The sequence below is a fragment of the Ammospiza nelsoni genome, chromosome 3, assembly GCF_027579445.1.
Source record: "Ammospiza nelsoni isolate bAmmNel1 chromosome 3, bAmmNel1.pri, whole genome shotgun sequence".
Taxonomy (NCBI): Eukaryota; Metazoa; Chordata; class Aves; order Passeriformes; family Passerellidae; genus Ammospiza; species Ammospiza nelsoni.
Window position 1 is genome coordinate 26,560,934 of NC_080635.1, and position 21,839 is coordinate 26,582,772.

Consider the following 21,839-nt stretch of genomic DNA (forward strand, 5'->3'; position numbering starts at 1 on the left):
TCCGCAGCCTCCCTGCGTCCCTCACGCTGCTGGCCCGGTGCCTGCCACTGCCGCCGCCACTGTCACTGCCGCCACCGCACCATGCGTCCCCCGGCACCGCGCAGGGGCAGCTCCCGCTGTCCGGGGTCAGCAGGTCGGTGCCCCCTCAAAGAAAACGGCACCTGCCGCCTCAAAGAAAACAGAGGGGCTGCCTGTTCTTTCTTTTTCAGGAGAAGAACTGATCAGTGATTAGCTGAAGCCGCTATCTGATGTACCTTTAGCCTGAGCTATTAGTGTCCCAGAGGAGGGGAATATTTCCCTGTCCACGGGGTCATGCCAGCTGCAGAGACGCAGCACGCCAGGAGAAATGGGGCTGCGGTGAGGGTGCCTGGAAAGGACTGCTTTCCAAACCAACAGGAGAAGGATTTCCACAGCTTTCCCAGAGACGACAGTCAAACCACTGCAGGGAACCAGACCCTCCACCACCACCACCATCATGAAGGAAACTACTGAAAATGTCTCTCTGGACGATGCCAGCTGGAGCCAGGTGATGTGCGAGGGCTCGGCTGTGAGTGAGAGCCGCGCGGAGTGGCGAGGGACCCGAGGGGCTCAGCTGGCCCGCGGCTGCCGGGAGCGGGGAGAGGGACGCAGCCATCCTGCGGGGAGCGACAGGCAGACATCCTGCCGGGATCAGGGAGAGGCAGGCACCCATCCTGCCAGGAGCGGGGAGCGACAGGCAGCCATCCTGCGGGGAGCGGGGAGAGGCAGGCAGCCATCCTGCGGGGAGAGACAGGCAGCCATCCATCCTGGCAGCGGGCTGGCACAGCCAGTGAGCCCCGAGGTGCTCCCGCTCCGAACCGTGGAGCCCAAAGCAGGCACATCGCCCACCGCAGCACACTGGGCATGAGGCTGGTGCCATGCAAGCCCTGCTCAGGTGCCACCGTGATGGAGCTGAGGGAGGGTCTCCAATTTTGTGCATGGGAGCGTATCCTGGACTGGCTTTCCCAGGAAAGCCTTCAAGTCTGGATCCCCACGTTTGCTGGGGAGCACCTGTTTTCAAAAATTAGGTTCAGCATAAGGAAGGGCTCAGAGTGCTTTGGCAGTAGGGGTAGTTTGGAAGGCTTTCCTGCGGCTTCTCCAGCTGCTTGGTGTGATGTTGATTTCTACTGAAAAAAATAATCAGCCTTGTTTGCTGCGAGGGCAGGAGGTGCACGCAAAGATCATGGTCATCCTCTGCCAAAGACACCACAGGCATGGGCAGGGTCTGTACACAGGGAACAGGTACATTTGCCTTGGCTAGGGTTGGAGTCTGACAAGCAGGAAAAGCACAGAGCTGTGGGAGAGATATGGTTGGCTGGAAGGAAAACTGCAGGCATGTACACACAGCTCAACCCAAAGCTAGGACTTTGTCATTGCAGCTCTATGCAAAAGGGCCAAGTAGGCTCTTGTTATTTTAAATGATATCTCAGAACATTAAGTTCCAGCTGATAAATGGTGAATTTAAAAAACAGAAGAAAGAGACTGCACTAGTGGCTGTGTTTTATTTGTTCATAAAGCCTCCAAGGAAACAAGTCCATGTGGAATTCAATAACGGACATGCTTCCAGTGAACCTTCATTTTTAGCTATCAAAATGCATCAATTACAATATTGATTTTGATTCAGTAGACTAATACCAAATTATTCAGTAATATGCACAATTTTGTTGCAGTAGACTAATACTGCTGAAGTAGTACATCTTTTTTCCTCAAAAAAAGTCTAATCTCTTTGTAGTGACATGACATTTATCTCCATTTTCAAAGTTTTCCCTTTGAATCTGAAAGTAACTAGAAGAGCACAGTACAGCATGTTTGGCCCTCATACATGTCACTAGAACAAAGTACTTTTTACACTGAGTGTGAACTGATAACTTATTTCAACTCTTCAGACTTTTGCACTACAGTAACTCATCAATAATACTGCTACATCCTATAAATACATTTCCCTTTGTGCTTCATCTTTTCTGAACTCAGACTTTAGCATCACTTTAGTTATTGTAATTAACTGTTGTAATCCACCTAACAACTTTTCCAGACCAAGACCCGGGATAGTATTTTTCACCCTGAAGAAGATAACAGTCTTTATTTCGCATACAGTGGAAAATCAAATGTTCTGGAGGTCAAAGAACTCTACTACCAGGTAAAAATAGTCATTTTTACACCTCCCTTCAGCAGGAAGCATATCCAGCAATGCCTGTTTCTATACCCAGACCATTTAAAATGCCAAGTAAAGTTGATAAAGATCACACAACTGTTGCATGGTCAGTTTGTGAGCAGAATCACACTACTGGCCGCAATACTGACAGCAGACTAACCCCTGTATTGTAAATATATATAGTAAAGTTAAGGGATAAGACAGGAATAGAGACCTGTTTCTAGGCCCTGCTTTGTTTCAGTCTTGAGCAAAATGAATCCTCTGAGGGCTGGAGCACAGGGGCTTTCTATTCAGCTAAGGATGAAAGGAGCTCTTGCTGGCAAGAACGCGTATGTGGAAGGGGATAAAGAGATGACTAACAAAGAGGATTTCAATGAACCAGTGAAATATTTCATCTCTTCCTCACCATGGCATCTGAATTAGATTCCACAATTTTCAGTTTCCTTGAATTTCTAATTATATCTAAAGTTTGAAACATTTAAAATTAACAATAAGTAACAAAGGACACAGAGAGTTTTAGTGATTAACAGAAGAAGAAAGGCATGAAAGCATAGGTGGCTGCAAAAGAACTTCCTTCTAGGTATTTCTGAAGATGAACAACAATATTTTAATATATGCTTTGCTTGTAACACTGTAACTTTGAAGGTATTTGTTGTTAAATAGTTTCTTGCTTGAATTGAAGGTACTTGTTTCCTTCTTTGTTAGGTTAACACAGCATCCCAGATTCCCTGGTATGAGAACCTTGCTCAGATGAAAATGCCCTGGACCTGGAAATCGGATCCTCGTTCCCATGTGACAGTAATCCAAAATCTGAGTCTAAAAGTGAGAAGTGGTCAGATGCTTGCAATTATAGGAACCACTGGTAAGAGCAACCACATTTTATTATATGGGCAGCTCTCAGATAAAATGAACACAATCAAGAGCAACACTATGCAGTCTTTATGATGTTAAAATCAAGTTGAGAGAAAACTATTGGAGTGTCAGTAAAATACATTCTTTAAGTGATATGATGAACAAGGACACAAAGAAAATACTGAAGGGGAAAAAATAAAAATTCATTTTCAAACCAAACTCTGTTATGCCCTGCCCACATCTGCGTTCTGTTTCCTGAGGTATAGCGAGGTATTGTTACAAGTGTGGCCTGGCAGCTCCAGATCTGCTGGACATGAATCAGTTTCATGGCTCAGATTCAAAACAGGCCAATTGCAGACCATACTCAGATAGCAAACAAATGAAGCCAAAGCCCATAAGAAAGATCAGTGCCAACTTGCATAATAAGCATAAGCAGGAATTCTATTTGGACTGAAACAATTCTAACAGGATAAAATATTGCATTTGTGTTAATTAATAGAAACTTACAGAGAAGAAAAGACAGTTCCTCTTCTGTCTGGTGTTACTGCTTTATTACACTGGGGTTTGGTTTTTTCCTTCCATTTTCTGGTGGGACTGGTCAAGGGGGACAAGAAGTAGACACAGGACCTGTAAACTGAAGTAGAAAGTGCCACACTTGGGAGGTAAAAACCCCCATGCTGTGTCTCCACTAGAGTCTTGCATCAGGTTAGCTCAGTGATTCGGTGAAAATTCTCTCAAAGGCAAGGCATATTTGCCAAAAAAACTTCTAACTTTATTCCTAAAAAATGAGAGTTTTCTTTCCTATTGCCATGGGAATCTTTCCTTAGCACATATTGTTAATGTAAGTGAAGCTTACCTTAGAGATTCATTCTCCTGATAATGAAAGGAAAAGCTTTGTGATGAAATAACATACTGAGTTATAGATATAGCACCTTTGTAAGGCAACATACACTGAGCACAAACCCCTTTCAGCAAACTAGTCAAACTATTTTCAAAAGCTGTTTATCATCTATTTCATCAAATGCCTTGGTAAAATGGATTAAACTGCTGATGGGTTTCACATTGTCAATGGCAATCAATATGTCACTCTTAAACAGAGCAATACATGGTTTACAGATGGATGGGTTTCTTTCTTAAGATGTATGTATTAAGAAGCAAGTGTGGAGTTAATCTTTCAACAGGGAGACTGGAAATAAATGACATCTAATCATAAGAGAGTTCTGTGTGTTTACATACAGAATCATGCAACAAAAAGGAAAAATTCATTTGCTGTTTAACTCCAGATCAGGTTTTGTTTTCATTGTTTTACTTTTCTTACCTCTGGGTATGAACCAGCTTTTCTTAATTATTTAAATGACTTTTTGTCTAATTCAAGTCATAATAATTTTTATTTCAATCGTGATTAATGTTCTTATTGTCTGTATAATCATTCAATGCCTTAGTCATTCAGCCGATCCAGCTGCTGTTTCTGAATTCACAAATCCCTCACAAAGAAAGCTCTTGCTGAGCCTTCGGGTGCCAGCCCTGCAGCCAGGGCGGGACCATCTTTGACCCGTGTTTCAAAAGCGAAAGGGAGTTCACCGAAGAGATAAGGGACACTTGTGCTCGTGAAGCCGTCCTCAAAGCCAAACTACCCAGTTCTGCTGAGAAATGATAAGGGTTCAAACCACACACTCCATTCCAGGGGGGAGAGATTTCCTTAACAGGAGCTTATAGTCAGTGTTTTCTTTGAATATCATCCTGTCTCTGTGACTTTGGGAAAACTTTAGGAGGGTTGGCAAATATTTTTTTTTTTCCTTAACATCTCTGTCTGTGACAAGATTGCTTTTCAAAACCATCCCTTGGAAATTAATTTTCAGTTTTTATTTTTCTAGCTGGTGGAAAGACATCCTTGCTTGACGTGATAACCTGCCGGGATCATGGAGGCAAAATCAAGTCTGGTCAAGTCATGATCAACAACGAACCCAGCACTCCCCAGCTTGTTAGGAAACGCATAGCACACGTGAGGCAGGATGACCGACTGCTCCCCCACCTGACTGTCAGAGAAACACTTTTGTTCGTTGCCAAACTGCGCCTTCCAAAGTTTTTTTCAGACTCACAAAGGAAAAAAAGGGTAATTAAGCTGTTGGGAAAAAATAAAGTTGTCAAAAATGTGTCTGACAGGAATTATCCAAGAGATCCTGTGTGTTTGGAGTCAGAACAGCTAATCTGGCATTTTTTTTATGTAGATTATGAATTATAAACCTTTTTCATCTTTCAAGATAGAAACCAACAATTGTTCCAAAGCTCATAAAAAATGACAATCTAGAGAAAGCATTAGAGAGGCTGAACGACGAACTAAATTTTTGATCGCTGAGTCTTTTTTAATGTTACCTCTAAAATCAAGATTTGTTTTCAAGTGTCTCTAGCACAGAAATATCCAGATGAATTTTAACCATATTAATCATATTTTCAGTTGTACCTATGCACGAATGTGCAAATGAACTCTTGCTTGACGCCTGTCACCCTCGGATCCCCGCAGGTGGAAGACGTGATCGCGGAGCTCCGCCTGCGGCAATGCGCCAACACCCGCGTGGGGAACGAGTACCTGCGGGGCGTCTCCGGGGGAGAGAGGCGCAGGGTGAGCATCGGCGTGCAGCTGCTCTGGAACCCGGGTGAGCACCACTCGCACCTTCCGGGGCACACCCCACACCGCCTGGGCATATGCGGGAAGATGGAAACTTTCGGGGAAGAGCCGCACACTCAGTTGCCCCTAGGGCAGCGGGAGGAGTTCGTACTCGGGACACTTAACAGGCCTTGCCACACCCTCTGTCTGCCTTTCCACAGCACAGTTAGTGACTGCTGCTGGTCCATCTGCTTCAGTTGCAATCAGTGCTGATCACAGATAATACTGTAATTATTACAGGAATAATTCTGTAAACAGAATGTTTCAGCAGCTGACACACTTTTGACACCTTTGCCAGTGGAAAAGTGGAGACAGAGGCAGAGCCCCCAGGGGCCTTCACCCACCACCAAAGGTTGCTCAAAGTTGCCTGAAGTTACTCTTACAGCAGTGCTCTGGTTTGTGCATATCAGTATAAGGTCTGGGTTTTATCCAACCACATGCCACAAGTTACTTTGGCTTATTTTAACATGGAGATTGTTTTCCTTCCCTCTGACACAGCCTCCATTTACATGTGCAGTATAAACAGGAAAGGTCATTTTCTTCACTGTAGTCAGTCATTGCAGTCTTGTGCAACTCACTGACATGGCTTCATGTTGCAGGTGAAATAGAAACTTCCATTGTCCTCAGTAGAAGCAAAACATGAGGCTAAATCCACAGCTGATTTTGCTGGATTGAATCCCCTCTTTGATCTTACATATATGTATCAAAAGCACCACCAACCTTGACTGAGCCTCTTGTCTAACAGGATTCCCCATCAGCTTTTTCCCTAGGAAGTGGATTTGAAAACTTTTTGCTTGTATAAAATTATACTTCTGTAGTCATGGGGAAAGCAGGTTTTTGCTTTTGTAAGAAGTGATGCACAGGAATAGCTGTACTGAAATAATAAAAAAAAAAAGTTATTTTCTTTAAATTTAAAAATAATGAGTGAAATTTCATGCACTAGCACCATTTCACTTAGAACATATTTTCCAAACCACACGTGCTGCTTTCCACAGCTAAACTTACTGTCTTTGGCAGGAATACTCATACTTGATGAACCCACGTCTGGACTGGACAGTTTTACTGCACATAACCTTGTGATAACATTATCCAGACTGGCCAGAGGAAACAGATTGGTTCTTCTTTCACTTCATCAGCCCCGCTCAGACATCTTCCAGCTGTTTGATTTGGTTCTTCTGATGACTTCTGGACTCACTGCCTACTGTGGAACAGCTAAAGACATGGTCCAGTATTTCACAGAACTAGGCTATCCCTGCCCAAGGTACTGCAATCCTGCAGATTTTTACGGTCAGTATCAAGCACTGTCATAAAAAAAAGGGAAATAATTTGTTTTCCTAAGTGGCTAGGTAATGGTGATTTTTATTGACCATGACTGTCTCAGAAATTCCTTGTAACTAACGCAAATCAATACTGCAGGAAGTTCACTTTTTAATAGGATCCTTATTTGTCAGTACAGGAAATGTAGCAAAAACAAGAGGTACAAGGGGACAAAACTAATTTTAAAAACACTCCTTCTAACAGTGCCAGATGCAGTAACTTGTCAACATGTTTAGCATACTTATCCCCATGTTTTAGCTGACTGAAACGTCTTCTCTGGGAAAGATACAGATAAACTGATCAACTGTTTTCTGTAGGCAGTTCTCTGATTTCTCAGTTTCGAAAATGTAGAAGTTTGTTTCCCAGAAGCTAACTCCTAGTCTGAGACAAAACTGGAACAAGTACTGGGAAAAAGGAGTGCTGCCCTACAGAAGCACAATGGAAGGGAGAAAATCCCAACCCAAATCAGCAATCTTTTTACTCCTCAAAGAAAGCTTATGTGGTTTCAAATCCATTCATTTTCTGGGTTTTGCAATGTGGAAAAGGAATCTGCCCTGTTAATCTAATGGCAGGAATCTCTTAACAGAGGCTGGCTCAATTGCAGCCCTTAGGTCTTTGCACTCAAGTTGGCCAGAAAACCTGGTAGAGACCTCAGACAACCATAATGTTGTGGAGTAATCTCTTCAGCTGTGCCCATGTGGCAGGCAGTGCCAGCTGTACAGAGATAAAAGGAAGTTAACCTTGGTGTCAAGCCCCACAAAAAGACCTTTGTCACCATGAGGGTTCAGAGCAGTCCTGAGCCAAGCACAGCCTTGGGGAAGGCTTGCAGCACCCCTGGGTAGGAATGGAAAACCAGAGGAGTCCTGGGGAAACCCATAGCTCCAGCCTGTGGTTACAGAGACAACGACCTGTGCCATGGGAGTGGGGAGGGCAGACAGGCAGGGGAAGATCATTGAATGGTGTGCACTGAGTCAGTAGGCACAGGAAAAGAAAGGAAATATGGGCAGCAGGAAGGTGGAGATAGGACAGGATGGCAGAGCAATAGGACAAGATGAAATAGGACATCTTGTCCTATTTCCACTTGTCCTTGTGGAAATAGGACAAGATGGCATTCACAGCAAGAGGGAGCACCTGATGGAAACACTCAGATGCTGGCTGTGTGTCTGACAGAGAAACAAGCGACCCGAGCAGAAGGGAAGGCAGAGAATTTCTGATGGACTCCTCCTAACAGTGGCTGAAGAGACATGATCAACCCAGTGCAAGGAGTCAGGAAATGTGCAGTGATAGTTCTCTCAGAAAGTATCTGAAAACTTCAGATATTGTCAATCTACACCAAAGATCAGCATGGGAAAATACTACTGTAAGTTTAGATTAAAAAAAAAAAAAAAACCAACAAAAGAAACCTAAGTCAACTATTATTGGTATCACTACGCACTATGTTGTCCTTAGATAATATTTCTTTTGGACTTTCTCAGTATCAGGTAAAGTTTATGGCACCTCTATAACTATAATTGTGCACAGGAAGAAAAAATGTGATTTAAGTCAAAGTCACACATAAAAGACTGTAAATGCCTACATGACAGGAAAGAAATTCAAACTATTTTTTCTCAGCACTGTTTTCAAGGTGCTATGAAATTTATAAACATCTGAAATAGTAGTTTATAATACTATAATAAGCAATTATGTAATATCTCAGTGATTCATTGAGTGACTAGGTAAGAAACATACACATTAACAATCTGTTAATCTCTAATTACCTAAAATAACTGATAGTTTTAACTATTGTAAGTTAATGAATGTACACAGGTTGGACTGTTTGCTCCCAAGTAAATCCCTGATTCTAAACACATTGTAAAGTTATTTATTCTATAGCACATGGACTCAAATCAAGTAATGTCTTGCAGTTGACTTGACCAGTATTGATAAACAGACTGCAGAAAAGGAGATGGAAAGCCAAAAAACAGCAAATACTCTTGCCAACTTGTTCTTAGAAAAGGTCAAACACTTTGATGATTTCTTATGGAAAGCTACTGAAGGAGACAACACTGATACCACAGTCATCAAGCAGAGGTAAAGAAAAGAATGTCATAGAGAAGAACTGGAATAATAGCTACACCTTCTGCTAATCTATTTTTTTTTCTCTTTTTATTTTGGGCAGGAATTCAGAAGAGGTTCTCAATATGCCTCACCATTTAAATGATCAGTTACCAGGAGCCTTGAAGCAGTTCACAATATTATTAAGGTAATCTTGTTATGTATTGTGCCCATTTGTATTTAAAATCATCAGAAAGAGGCACAGAACATCCCACCCCAGTTTTCTTCCTTCAAGCTTTCACCTTGGTAGTTCAGTTCCTGCAACTTGCTGGCTTTGGCAAGGACAGGAGTTGGGCTCCTGTCCTTGCCAAAGCCAGTAAGTTCCAGGAACTGATCTGAACACTGGCTGGGGCTGTGTGTCTGAATATAACTGGCATTAGTAAGTGTTCTATCTTATGGTCAATATTGCTGTTTTCCTAGTCGTCAGGTCTCCAATGACTTCAGAGATCTTTCAAGATTACTAATCCATGGATTTGAAGCCCTTCTTATGTCATTACTAATTGGATTTTTGTACTATGGCCATGAAAAAAACGGACTCTCTATTCGGGACACAACAGCACTGCTGTACATGATAGGTGCCCTTATCCCATTCACAATAATTTTGGATGTTATTGCCAAATGTAAGTGTCGGTCTTCTTGTAAATGCTATAAGGAATCAAAATGAAAAAATTCTTAAATCTATGACAAAAATAAGCTTATTCATACAACCCAGTGTATTTGTTCCTCCCCTGCAGGTCATTCAGAAAGAGCAATGCTTTATCATGACTTGGAAGGTGGAATGTACTCTGTTAGCCCATACTTCTTCGCTAAGGTAATCGGTTTTGCTGCCAGGAAATACAAACAGCCGTCTTGAACATTAAAAAACACAAGCAAAACAAAGCCTTGTTGAATAAATAATCACATTCATATCAGACTTTGTTCTTTTGTGTCTGCCAGCTGAAGCTATCAGTCTCACTTCCTTTGTATTAATAGATTAGGCCTCACACTAGTTTAGAATTTTGCCGTAAGTCATGGCTGAGATCCCACACCCAGAAAAGGCAAAGTCTTTGGCCAAAACGTGAGAAATCTCAGACTCAGATTTCCAGGTTTAGACAATTTTACATACCTGCTGTTTAATTCAACTGCAGCATCTCTGAAAGTTTGCTTATATATCTTGATCTGTAAAACAAAACATTCATATCAAATGCTAAAGCAGAGGTAAAACAGAAATTACAGAATGCTGTGGTATTTCCAGTTTGGGCCTGCATTGGTCTGAACTAAAAAATGTGTTACGTGCACAAAGAGCCAGAGTTTCTAGAATCAAATTTAGAACTTTTAAAAAACGACATTCTCTTTTTCACAAGGGTTTTGAATAATCCCTCTTTTGTGATGTTAGATGAGTTCTGCCTGCCATGGCATCTGTAATTTAGGTTTCCATTTCTGCACAGGATTTTAAATGCTTATTAGTGGTTGCCAGAGAAAAAAATTCTTTGCATTGTGTCACAAAGATTGCACATTATTCACAGAGAAATCGATGTAATTTGTTACAACCTTAGTATTAGAGGATAGTAGCAACTCTCTTTGAAGAATTAATACTCTCTTATATACCTCTTCAGATATTTGAGAAAATCCCAGTTATGCTTTTGTTTTACAATGACTCAAGTTGCTACCTGGACTGCCTTTGGGACAAGGTGGTGAGGAGACCAACGGCCAAATTTGTCTCAAATTTGACATCACACAAGTTTAACTAAATTGGGACAAAACATTCAATTGCTGTGAGTCAGTAACAGTAGTACTGTTATCAAGCACACCAGTTCACAGCAAAAGTGTATTGGGTTCTTAGACTCTCTCAAAACTCTTAACAAAACAAGCTGTAACAGTTAGTTTTAGGCATTGTCACAGCAGGAGAAAAAATTAGCAAGGGTTTGTTTCATGGTTTTGCATGTCACTGGCAAGCTGTAACAGGGAGATGATTGCATTCTAAGGGAGTATTTCCTATAGCTTTTATAAACAGCGCACAAGTACATTAAGGCACATCTCATGTATTTTTGTAATTATCATTCACCTTTTTCTCTTTTTTTTTTAATTTTCTTTTTCATCTTCCCAAACAGATTCTGGGGGAACTCCCAGAACACTGCATTTTTGTTGTAATTTATGGGATTCCCATCTACTGGCTGGCAAACCTTGTTCCTGATCCAGAACACTTCCTGCTGAACTTCCTGTTGCTGTGGTTGGCTGTTTACAGTGCCCGTGCCATGGCACTTTGGGTGGCAGCTCTGCTGCCGACCTTACAGCTCTCTGCCTTCTTTGGCAATGTCCTCTTCACATCATTCTACCTCAGTGGTGGGTTTGTGATAAGCCTAAAAAGCCTCTGGACAGGTAGGACAAAGCTCCCACCCTCCCTCCAAATTGAAACATCAATGGCTTTCATCAGTGACAGTGTGTCCTGTGCAGGAAAACTCAGCTTTGTTCTTACCTTGGCAGTTTTTTTCTTGGATGGTGACAGTGCAGTCAGGTCACCCATTTTACATCAGTTTCTCCATCTGAAAATGAGGCAACAAGAAGTTTGGTCAAAAAAGCAATAGTGAAAGGGTAGCTTCTTATGTGGTTGCTGAATTCTTCAGTAAAAAGAATTGTGTTCAAAAGAGGAAGATGGAGCTCCAGGAAGACTTAGTTGACAGGGGGAGTTTGATGGATATGGATATTAGCTAACTCCTGATTTCCCATCTCCATGTAACTATGTAAAGTATATCTGCCATTTTGTCCAATAATAAACTGTCACATGTTTACAGCCTCTGGCTGTCAAGAAGTGAGACAAACCTGCTGTATTTGGCAGCAGCACAGCAGTATTCTAGGTCTCAAGTTTCGTGTGTATGAATCAATTTCTGTCATTTTCTTTTTCAGTTCCTTTTTGGGTTTCAAAAATCTCTTTTCTTAGATGGAATTTTGAAGGAATGATGCAAGTTCAGTTCACTGACACCACATATGAAATGACTGATGGAAACGTTACTTATCAAATACCAGGAAAACTCGTAAGTCAGTAATAAAAATCGTTGCACATATTGATAAGAAATTGGAAATTTTGAAAGAAATTGCTATTTATATGCCTGTCATATATTATAATTTTATCATTTAAATAGCTGGTGTAGGCCTCAAATTTAGCAATTGCCAAATCAACACATGAAGCTGGGTTACACTTGGTTGTAAATTTGTTCCTCAAGATGGCCCTACAGCAGTTCCTCCTTCTATGCCTTTCTGTTAGTTGAAGAGAAAAAAACAAAATAGTAAAGGGTAACTCTTTCCTACACCAGCCCTAACTATGCACTTTGCTGGAACTGTGTTCTTCTGAAATAGGAATAAGGTAGCTGCAACCCTCTATCAAACCACCCTGGAAGCTACACCCAAGATGGAAAACAGGGGAAGGTAGCAGGTGCCAGGAAAGCTTACACATAAAACACACTTCACAGATCCAGCACGAAAATGTTGTGCCTTTTGCTAATTTTGTGCTATTGGTCACTACAGGTCACTCAGGCTCTGGACCTGGACTCCCACCCTCTCTATGTGAGCTACCTTGTCCTCGCTGGCATCATTTGCAGCTTCCTGCTTTTATACTATTTATCTCTGCGCTTCATCAAGCAGAAAGCGAGCCAAGACTGGTAAGGGCAGCGGAGGCAGCAGGTGCCGGCCTCCCTCGCAGGAACAGGGGCAGCAGCTCCCGCAGCAGGAGCGGCAGCGCGGCTGCCACAGGATGGCAGCAGAAGCCCAGGAGTCGGGAGCCTGCCACGGACCGCGGCTGCAGCCTGGCATCGGGGGCGGGGTGGGCTTGGGGCTTTGCCTTCACTTGGGCTTTTGCTGCACTTACGGCTTGAGCGAGTGACAAGGTGCTTGCGAGTCCTGCACGTCTGGAAATTGTCTGAGCTGTGGGACACCGATGGAAAAGGACCCACGGCACTCTGTAATAATAGCTGATGTTCTAGTCCATAATGTTTGAACATACGATGATCACTTACTTAATTGAGAGGGCTACAAGAGAACAGGATCAAAACACTTTCTGTGGCATGTATGACATTTAACATAGAAGATTCCACAAGTGTTTCAGGAGAACATGCAAGGATGGATAACACAATTGTAAACTACTCTGTGTTCTAATTTCTTATGTGTTTTAAAGCTTTGCCTTTGTGTTCCAGTAATACGCTGATGATGCCCAAACCAGGTATTTGCTCACTGTAGGGATGAGACCTTGTAACAAATAAAATTATGTCACCTTCTTGGATTTATTTTTACAATATAAATGCATATCAATTGTGTGTTATTAATGACATCTTTCTCCATTGCAATACACATCCTAGCAATTTGCCAATTTTTCTTCCTAAGGTTCTCAGGTAGAAAACACCAACCTGTCCCTGAGTAATTAAAAATCTAATTATGCAACCTATTAATGCTTGTCTAGTGCACCTAGTTATGCTCAGAAAATGATTATCAGTAAATACATGGCTGTAATTCACAGAGTCATGGTAAGTGCATGTACAAATTATGTGTACAGTTACTGTGAGCATTTTGTAAGATTAGCTTGCTTGCTTTTAAACATTTAGATGAATTTCTCTGTTCCTACATATAGAAACCCAAAGCAGATTGTCTACTTGACTTTCACTTGCACACTGCACACAGTAGAAAACTCCTAGTGTAATTAGCTGTAATGTCCCAGATACTGTCATGTAAATTGTGAGGTTTGGTTGGTTTTGGTTGTTCTGTTTTGGGGTTTTTTTGTTGGTGTTTTTTTTTTTTGTTGTTGTTGTTTTTTAAGAAATAGGAATGAAAGAACAACTGTGTTTCATTATTCTCTTTGGCAGTCAGGACTGCCAAGTTACTTTCCACAGGTTCCACATGGTATTAAATTTCCAGGAGGACCCTGGTCAGTAGATGTTAAGCAGGTCTGATAAAATAAGATCTTCAGCCCCAGGCAGCAGTAGGAATCCAAGACACATTCTAAGGTGAATCCTACCATTTCTTTCTCATTCTGCTGCATTTGATTTCAAAAAAACCCACTTGATCTGATCTTAGTGCCATTTTGAAATTATCAGATTTTCACTGCCTTTTAGTGGCAAAGCCAATTCTTTCAGTCCAATTCAGCATCATTAAATTGTCAGAATAGCAGCTTCCTGTTTGATTCTTAATTATTCCTTTTTATTATATTTAAGACACTTAATTTTTTTTAAAGTGGTTTACTCTTCTTTGTAATGATCTGTTGTGATTAGAATCTCTTTTATATTACACTGAAGTTTTAAGGGTATATATTGGTACTTCTAGTCTAAACCTCTATTTTCAAGGTATTTAGAGGATTAAATTCTAGGCTGACTCTCTGTTGTGAATTCACTTTGATGTTTAATAAAAAAAAAAAGGAGCGACACAATGGGAGAAATTAAAGACATAAGGGACAGCTCTGAATTTTAGGGGCATATTGTCATGCACAGAAATCTTCAGACATCTAGATAAGAATATACCATAGCCTTAACTTTGAATTTCCTTCCTTTTGTGAAATTAGTCAGGCTGCTGACATTACTTAAACAGCCTTTTTCCATTTAATATTCCACCCTCTCACCATTATGCAGCAGGACCAAACGGTGTGAGTGTTTCAGAGGTGGTGTTATGACAAGGCTGGATGTATCCATAATGGGGACTTGAGCGGTGAGCCGAGGAACAGCCCGCGTGCGGAGTGCGGGAAGAGCTATCATAGGATGTGGCCAGGCCTCTGTTTACACAGAAAAAGCTCATATTCTATATACTACAATTACATTAGCACGCTGCCTATGATCATATCTTGTTTCCTTGATGCCGAGAGATGGGGAATCTAGGCTGTGATTATTGTTCCAGCCTTTAGCAATAAGAAGGTAGGAGCCTTGAAATACCAGCAATTAGCGTTCGTGCCTAACAATAGCATCCGTGGGGTGCGTGCGGAGAAGAGCTCAGGCACCAGTGGGTGGATGACACACAACCTGCCCCACTTGCAAATAATGCAGCTTTGGGGGAATGATGTCCCTCTCAGCCAGGGAAGGTCATGCCATGCTCCCACTGCAGAGCTGCTGCTGCAAAAGCAAATGGCTGGTGAGGCACTAGAAGTCTTCCCACGAGCTCCAACCAAGGCTCAAAGTCATAACTGAATTTCAACACAGCTTTGCTTTCCAAGTTTGAGAGTAGCCATTCCTTCTCCTTAGACTCTCCCTGCATCAGCAGCAGCAGCAGCTCACTCTTCCCTCCTGTCTGCACTCCCTCTGTCAGTATAACCAGAGCTGCTGCAGTCCACAACAATCTCAACGCTGACAAGGAAGGCACAAGGAAGGCACTGCCCAAGACTCACCGTGCTGCCCCCTCTGCCCAAAACTCACCGTGCTGCCCCCTCTGCCCAAAACTCACCGTGCTGCCCCCTCTGCCCAAAACTCACCGTGCTGCCCCCTCTGCCCAAAACTCACCGTGCTGCCCCCTCTGCCCAAAACTCACCGTGCTCCCCCTCTGCCCAAAACTCACCGTGCTCCCACTCTGCCCAAAACTCACCGTGCTTCCCCCTCTGCCCAAAACTCACCGTGCTCCCACTCTGCTCAAAACTCACTGTGCTGCCCCCTCTGCCCAAAACTCACCGTGCTGCCCACTCTGCCCAAAACTCACTGTGCTGCCCACTCCACAGGGCCAGTACAATCTTGGCGACTTTAGCAGCGTGGTAAGGCAGATGTGCAACTCAGCAAAGCACTGCCCACCAGTCTGACAGTGCCACCATCCCAAGGATCCACCAGTGGCTGTCTTTGCTCTCCCTGTATCCTCCCTGGCCAGCTTTAGAAGGGATCTCCTCAGCTGTAAGACCCAGTCCCTGCTCCTGCAGGGAACCAAGTCAGTGCAAAACTGGTTTTGAACTGGCACCACATTTAGCTGGTTACAGGGTTTCCAGGCTGTTTGAACTGTGCACAACCCAGCTGCACCAGTCTCTGGGGCTGCAGTGTGCAGATGTGTCCAGTTTGGGAATGGGATTATCAAACACAAGCAGCAATGACGTTTGTAAGGAAAATTCACCAAATTTAGGGCCGCAAAAGTCGTTGTTGGTTACATGGATACTGATCTGTTGAGAAACAGATTTAAAAATTCCCTTTATTAGTTTAGTATTTAATATGGCAAGAAGTGGAAAGTTCTTCCCCAATTTCCATTCCAAATTTATGCAGTCTCCACTATGCCAAAAGGACAAACTCTTTTAGCACTGGAAAATGGATTCTAGAAACACTGCCCTGCATACTGGCTCATAGTGTTAGTCCTCCAAAATATTTTTAACTTCTCCTTGGGGAAGGAGTTGCTTTCACTACAGCTAGCCTAAATTAATAAGTAGTAGCCAAAAGTTTCATTTCATTTTTGTTCATTCCAAAATTCTGTTCAGAAATGCTAGCTAAGTAACAAGTATCAATAGCCATTCCTTTTAATAAAAAAAACCCATTAAATTCCTTTAAAAAAAATCACAGACAAGATCACAGACGTGGAGATTCTTTGGGTAAGAAATTGCAGGTGTTGGTGTGTCCACTTGTACCAGAAATAACAAACCTTTCAGGTTATAGCCACAGTGATTAATTTTAATGGCAGTAGACAAGAAACAGTGTACACAGAGCTCTGTGACATGCTGCTTTTTTTTAATATAGACTCTGAGAGCCAAGACAAGCCCTTCATGTGTTAGCAGCTATTAATTAAGGCAACAATGTTTAAGCAGTGGGTTGAGGTAATTTTAAAACTGCTTAACCCTTTTCAGAGCTGCTGAGCTTTACAAAGCACACATATATATATATATGTGTGTGTGTGTGTGTGTTCATGTTAATATGTAGAAGTATCTGCATGAATGGATTACATACATATGTATATACACACATTACCAATGCCTATGATTGCTCTTTTTTTTTTTTGCAGAGAATATTTAAAAAGCAGTTCAAATCCATAATTTGTAGAAGTGCTGTTGCCAATTTATATAATTAATATAAGACTGTTTGTTGGCATTTATTTTGTCATTAAATCAAACTTAAAGGTTATTTTGAATTGCAAATTTTGCTGGCATTATTTGGCTTTCATGGTCACAATTAGATGCTTATAATGCTTCCAGTGCTAAAAACCCTGCAACTTCAAACCCTCAACATTCACACCATGGCTTCAGAACCAGCTCTCCCATCAACAACACATTTGGATGTTCTGCTCCTCTTTAATCATGATCAGATTTTGCAACATTTCCTACTGCATCTCAGCACCGTTTCTGCCCCACAGTAGTTTTTCATGTGGAGCAAGTGGGTTTAGAGGCCTAAGTGTTACAGTACTGGCCAGAACTTACCTGGTGAGTAAACAATCAATGCCATTTGCTTCAAAAATAATTTATATTTTTTACACAAGCAAATTAGCCTGAATTTTCAAACAAATGCAGAGGAACTGGAAATCTAGGAACATTCTCAAGTAATCCAAACCAAAATGCACACAACATGCAATTTTCAATAAACTCCCAGTGCCTTGCAATATAACATTCAACTGTATCAGGTCACAGGTAAAATCATCAGTCTTCAAGACAGTACATTTGCTCACTTTCACTACTGCAGGATGGGGGAAGTTTTTAGAAAACAACTGAAACAAAATATGTTTCACGGAGAAAATCAGAAGGAAGAAAACCAAACAATGTAGCAGCACTGCAGCAGCTCCTCCCTGACACAAGTAAACATCATCCTTCTCAAGATTCAATGCTGTGAAGATTGCCCTAAAAGAACTAGTATTATCTTAACAACCACTTTTCAAAAACATTCGAATCTTCTATGACTCAGTTAAAAATAGCCAATTGTCTGGTGACAGTGCTTCATCTGACCATGGAAAGGCATAAACCCAAAAAATGAGGGCTCCAAACCAGGCAGCAGAAAAATGTGCTACACAAAATGAAAACTTTGAAGAACAGGATGTGTAGTGCCCCTACTAGCTGCCACCAGGTACTGGATGTTATGCTACACAAGGCAGTTGCTGGATTTCCAGGTAGGAAATTTGGAGGTCAAACCTGTGGTAGTCATCAGCCCAAGAGACTCTGATCTGAGCTGAGCAAGGCAGAGCATCAACAACTTCTTTGCTCTTTCAGCATCCCCTTGATAGAATAATTTAATAAACTTTTTGGCTTGTAGTTCTTAGCAACAGGAGCATGAGCTGCCACTCCCTCCCCAGAGCTACACACAATGGGCACAGTCCAGAAGCCAGCATGGTGCCACCAGCCCAACAGTGATCCTGCACACAGCACTTCTGGCCTCTCACACCACACACTGTACCTGCTTCCCCAATTCCCCGAACAATTCCTACAAATAATCATGTAAAAAAACATTTTGGCCAAGTATTGTTACCAAGAAAGGTGCACTTTTCTGGTTACAGCAGAGCTCAGCACTGACAAACGCTTTCCACACACTTGCTCCAGGCTCCTTCCTTCTAAAAGCAAGACAACAGAAAGGTGAATGAGTATTTTCAGCTTTATGTACTTCACAGAAAATTGCTCAGTGCCTCTGTACTAGAAAAACCCCTTGCAGCTCTGTAGTATGTTCAGTGACAGGCGCGTGACAAATTTCCACTGGAAAAAAACTCCTGAACATGACTGACAATAGTAAAGCCACAAATTACCGTAATTTTATGCCCCCTGCAGCTAGTGGTATAAAACATAGTTTTCAACCTTGTTTTTACTTGCTGAATTTAGACAAATTCATAATGTTATTGATGACAGTGAGAAAGACACTCAAATGCAGAAATTGTATTCCTTGGTACAAACACAACTAGAGCACAATATTTTATATGTACTATAGGGGATGAAAAATATGGTTGTCATTAACTGTGCATATATAAAAAGATTGAAAACTAGAGGATTCAAAATAATTAATTTCACATTATCTAGATATTTATTTTCAGCTATCACACACTTGATCAGGGGTTTTTTCCTCCTCCCTGGAATGCTGAACTGTTAACCAGGTGCAGTACATGATATTACCAGTGCTCTCTCTTGCTGAACATTAATGTTTGAAATGTAGGCTGTGTCAATAATATCACAAAGAAATGCAAAAACCCTGTTTAAGCAAAGTCTACAGATATATTGCTCCTAATGGATTTTCCAGTGAGCATAAGCTTTCTATCCTATTTCCAATTTTTACAGTGTAATTTTACTTACAAAGGATTCTGAGGGCCCTAGAACTGTACAATTGCTAGAGATGATCTAGCAATTGTAGTTAACTAACCCCACACACAAGCTGTTCTGTCTACTAACTAAACTGATGAGAGGGAAATCCCAGGGAATTCTAAAAGTAACAAGGGCAATTGCATGATTTATTTTTGGTGTAGGCAGAAAGTTTTCCAGATTATGGCTCAGGAGCAGGTTCAGAAACTGGACACAGTTGCTTCAGTTCCAATCTCACCTGAGGCTGCAATTCCAGTAGCAGAACACACAAGGAATTGGTGACAGCCCCAATGCTGGGCACAGTCCTGTATGCAGACTCCTGTTCAGCACCACCCTGAACTACACTAACACCACACACACTCTTACAGCTGCTTTTGGATTTGAGAAGTGAGAGCTTGAAGAGGCTGCTGCTGGAACAAACTTCATTTGGGAATTTCTGGCCTGTGATGATGCTCCTCTCCCTTCAGCTGTGGTTACAGGGCCAGTGCCATCCCAACTCCCCGTGGGGGAAAGGCATGAGGGCCAGCTTGACTCAGCAGCTTTGATCACTTCTTTGTGGCCTCCTCCTTCACGGAGCTGGGCTCAGCAGCCAACACACCCCTAGCAGCCCTTGCTGCTGCCACGGCAGCACACCTCCAGGAGAAGCAGCACATGTCCAGGAGGAGCAGCTGAAGAGGAGTCAGCAGGAGCCATGCAAAGGGCAAAGGCCCATGGTGGTGTGTCATCAACCATGGCAGCTAACAAGCTGCAGGCTGCTCATTCCCCTCATGGTCATTCACTCCCTGTCCTAATCACTCCCAAATCCCAGGCCTAAGGCATCATGCTGAAGCTGCTGCTTTTGTCTGTTGAGACCTACAACTGCCATCCTCCCCAGTTTCCCTGTACTTCCTATCCCTTCAGAGTTCCTCTGCACTGATCCAGTATTTTGAAAAATATATCCCTAATATATTCCCAGCCCATCTCCCATAAATAAAAACCCAGGACCCAACAAAACAGCCTTTCAGAGCTGCCTTTGACAGCCTTGAAGGAGGTTAGCCACAACAACTCTGTCCTGTCCACACTCCCCTGCTTTCCCTCCAGCCCAACCTGCTTTCCACATGGTAAGTACACTCTCCACTCCTGCCCTCAAGACTCATCTCCAACTATCTACAACCCTCCCAAAGCTTGCTTTTCACATCTGCCCTGGTCTCATGGACTATGTGAAGAACAGCAGATGCCAACTACTTGCAAAGCAAATAATTAAATTTGCTTCTGGTTGTCCAGGCTCAAGGCCAGACACCGGGATTTGCTGCTTCCTAAGCCCTGAGTTCATTGGCACTTGGAGCTGAGAGAAATAACCGTAAAAAAAAACAGAGCTACAAAGAGGTTGGTGGCAATCCCTCCAGACAACAGCAATTCCACAGATACAGTGTTTTATCAGTGTTCAAGAGTAATCACATGAGAAATTGTGAAGCATTAGCCAATTGCAATATAAAGGTTTAAGAGTATCAGAGAGAAACCTTGCATTAATAGTTTTATCTAAAAGTAGACCAACGTGGAACTCCCATCTATAGCAGGCACTGCATGAGACAGTTTCTATTATCTCATTTTCTTAATTACAGGAAACAGTAGAGAAAACTTTAACCTCAAACTTCCATATCTTATTTCCATATCTAATGGGAAACCCAGCACTTTGCTCTTGTAGCTGAGGATCTGCACACTCAGGAAGATGCCCTCAGATTGAATTACAGTCTCAGCTGGAGTCACTAACTTAGAAGGATATTGGGTTTCCTCTGATTATTGATTCACAGAAGCACTGGCAAACCACCAGAGGCTGCAGCCATTCTGGAAAGGAAATACTTTTTTGCAGTTAGTTTACACAGAAATTATGAGACTAATTTTAAGAAATGCAGAGAAATATCTGCTAAAAAAAAAGGCTATATTCAATTACAGTCTCAGCTTTTTCTTACATGCTTACTTTTTTCACCTTTACAGTAAAAATAAACCAGTGCAGGAAACTGGACATTCTTTCTAGATGCTGACAGATTTCTCACACTGAACAGCGAGACCTCCTGGTCACATCTATCACTTCTGTCACTTTCTTCTCTGCTGTGTTCCTGGGGAGTCCAGAAGCATCACATGTTCAAAGTAAAGCACTAAATCCAGTAGTACCCCGGTGAACACACTACCAGTCTATTCCTTTGTCAGTATGTGCACTCATGATCCTCCCTTCACAGTTATGATTCTCCCTTGTCATGTAAACTGCAGCTGGAATCCTGCTGACTCAGGCATTCCATCTATAAAAGCCCTCTGACTCTCACTGCCAGAGTCACAATCCCTTCAGCTACCCCATTTTCAACAGTGGGAACATATTAAGGAAGTGTGAAGACAGCTACTAACCTACCAAGCTGCAATTCTTGCCATCAAAAAGGGTCTCAGGAGACAATGAGTTGAACAAAGTGTTTTAGTAGATAAGGATAAAACCATAGCATGTAATTATCATGCTGCAAATGACTACATCGGTAGTTAACGAGGAAACTTTTCCTGTCTTGATCTCAAAAGCCCCAAAGTCCCTTGCTCCTGCCCAT

At 42.2% G+C, this 21,839-nt stretch overlaps 1 protein-coding gene across 1 annotated transcript; it reads left to right on the top strand.

Moving 5' to 3' along the window:
- Nucleotides 1-255: 255 nt before the first annotated feature.
- On the top strand, nt 256-12,784 carry ABCG8 (ATP binding cassette subfamily G member 8). Its single transcript, XM_059468708.1, has 13 exons — nt 256-526; nt 2,051-2,155; nt 2,876-3,032; nt 4,897-5,135; nt 5,544-5,676; nt 6,705-6,974; nt 8,909-9,074; nt 9,163-9,246; nt 9,519-9,718; nt 9,833-9,909; nt 11,189-11,456; nt 11,982-12,109; nt 12,600-12,784. Exons 1-13 carry the CDS (start codon nt 476-478, stop codon nt 12,735-12,737), a joined length of 2,016 nt encoding a protein of 671 aa, XP_059324691.1. The 5' UTR covers nt 256-475; the 3' UTR covers nt 12,738-12,784.
- The last annotated feature ends 9,055 nt before the right edge of the window (nt 12,785-21,839 follow it).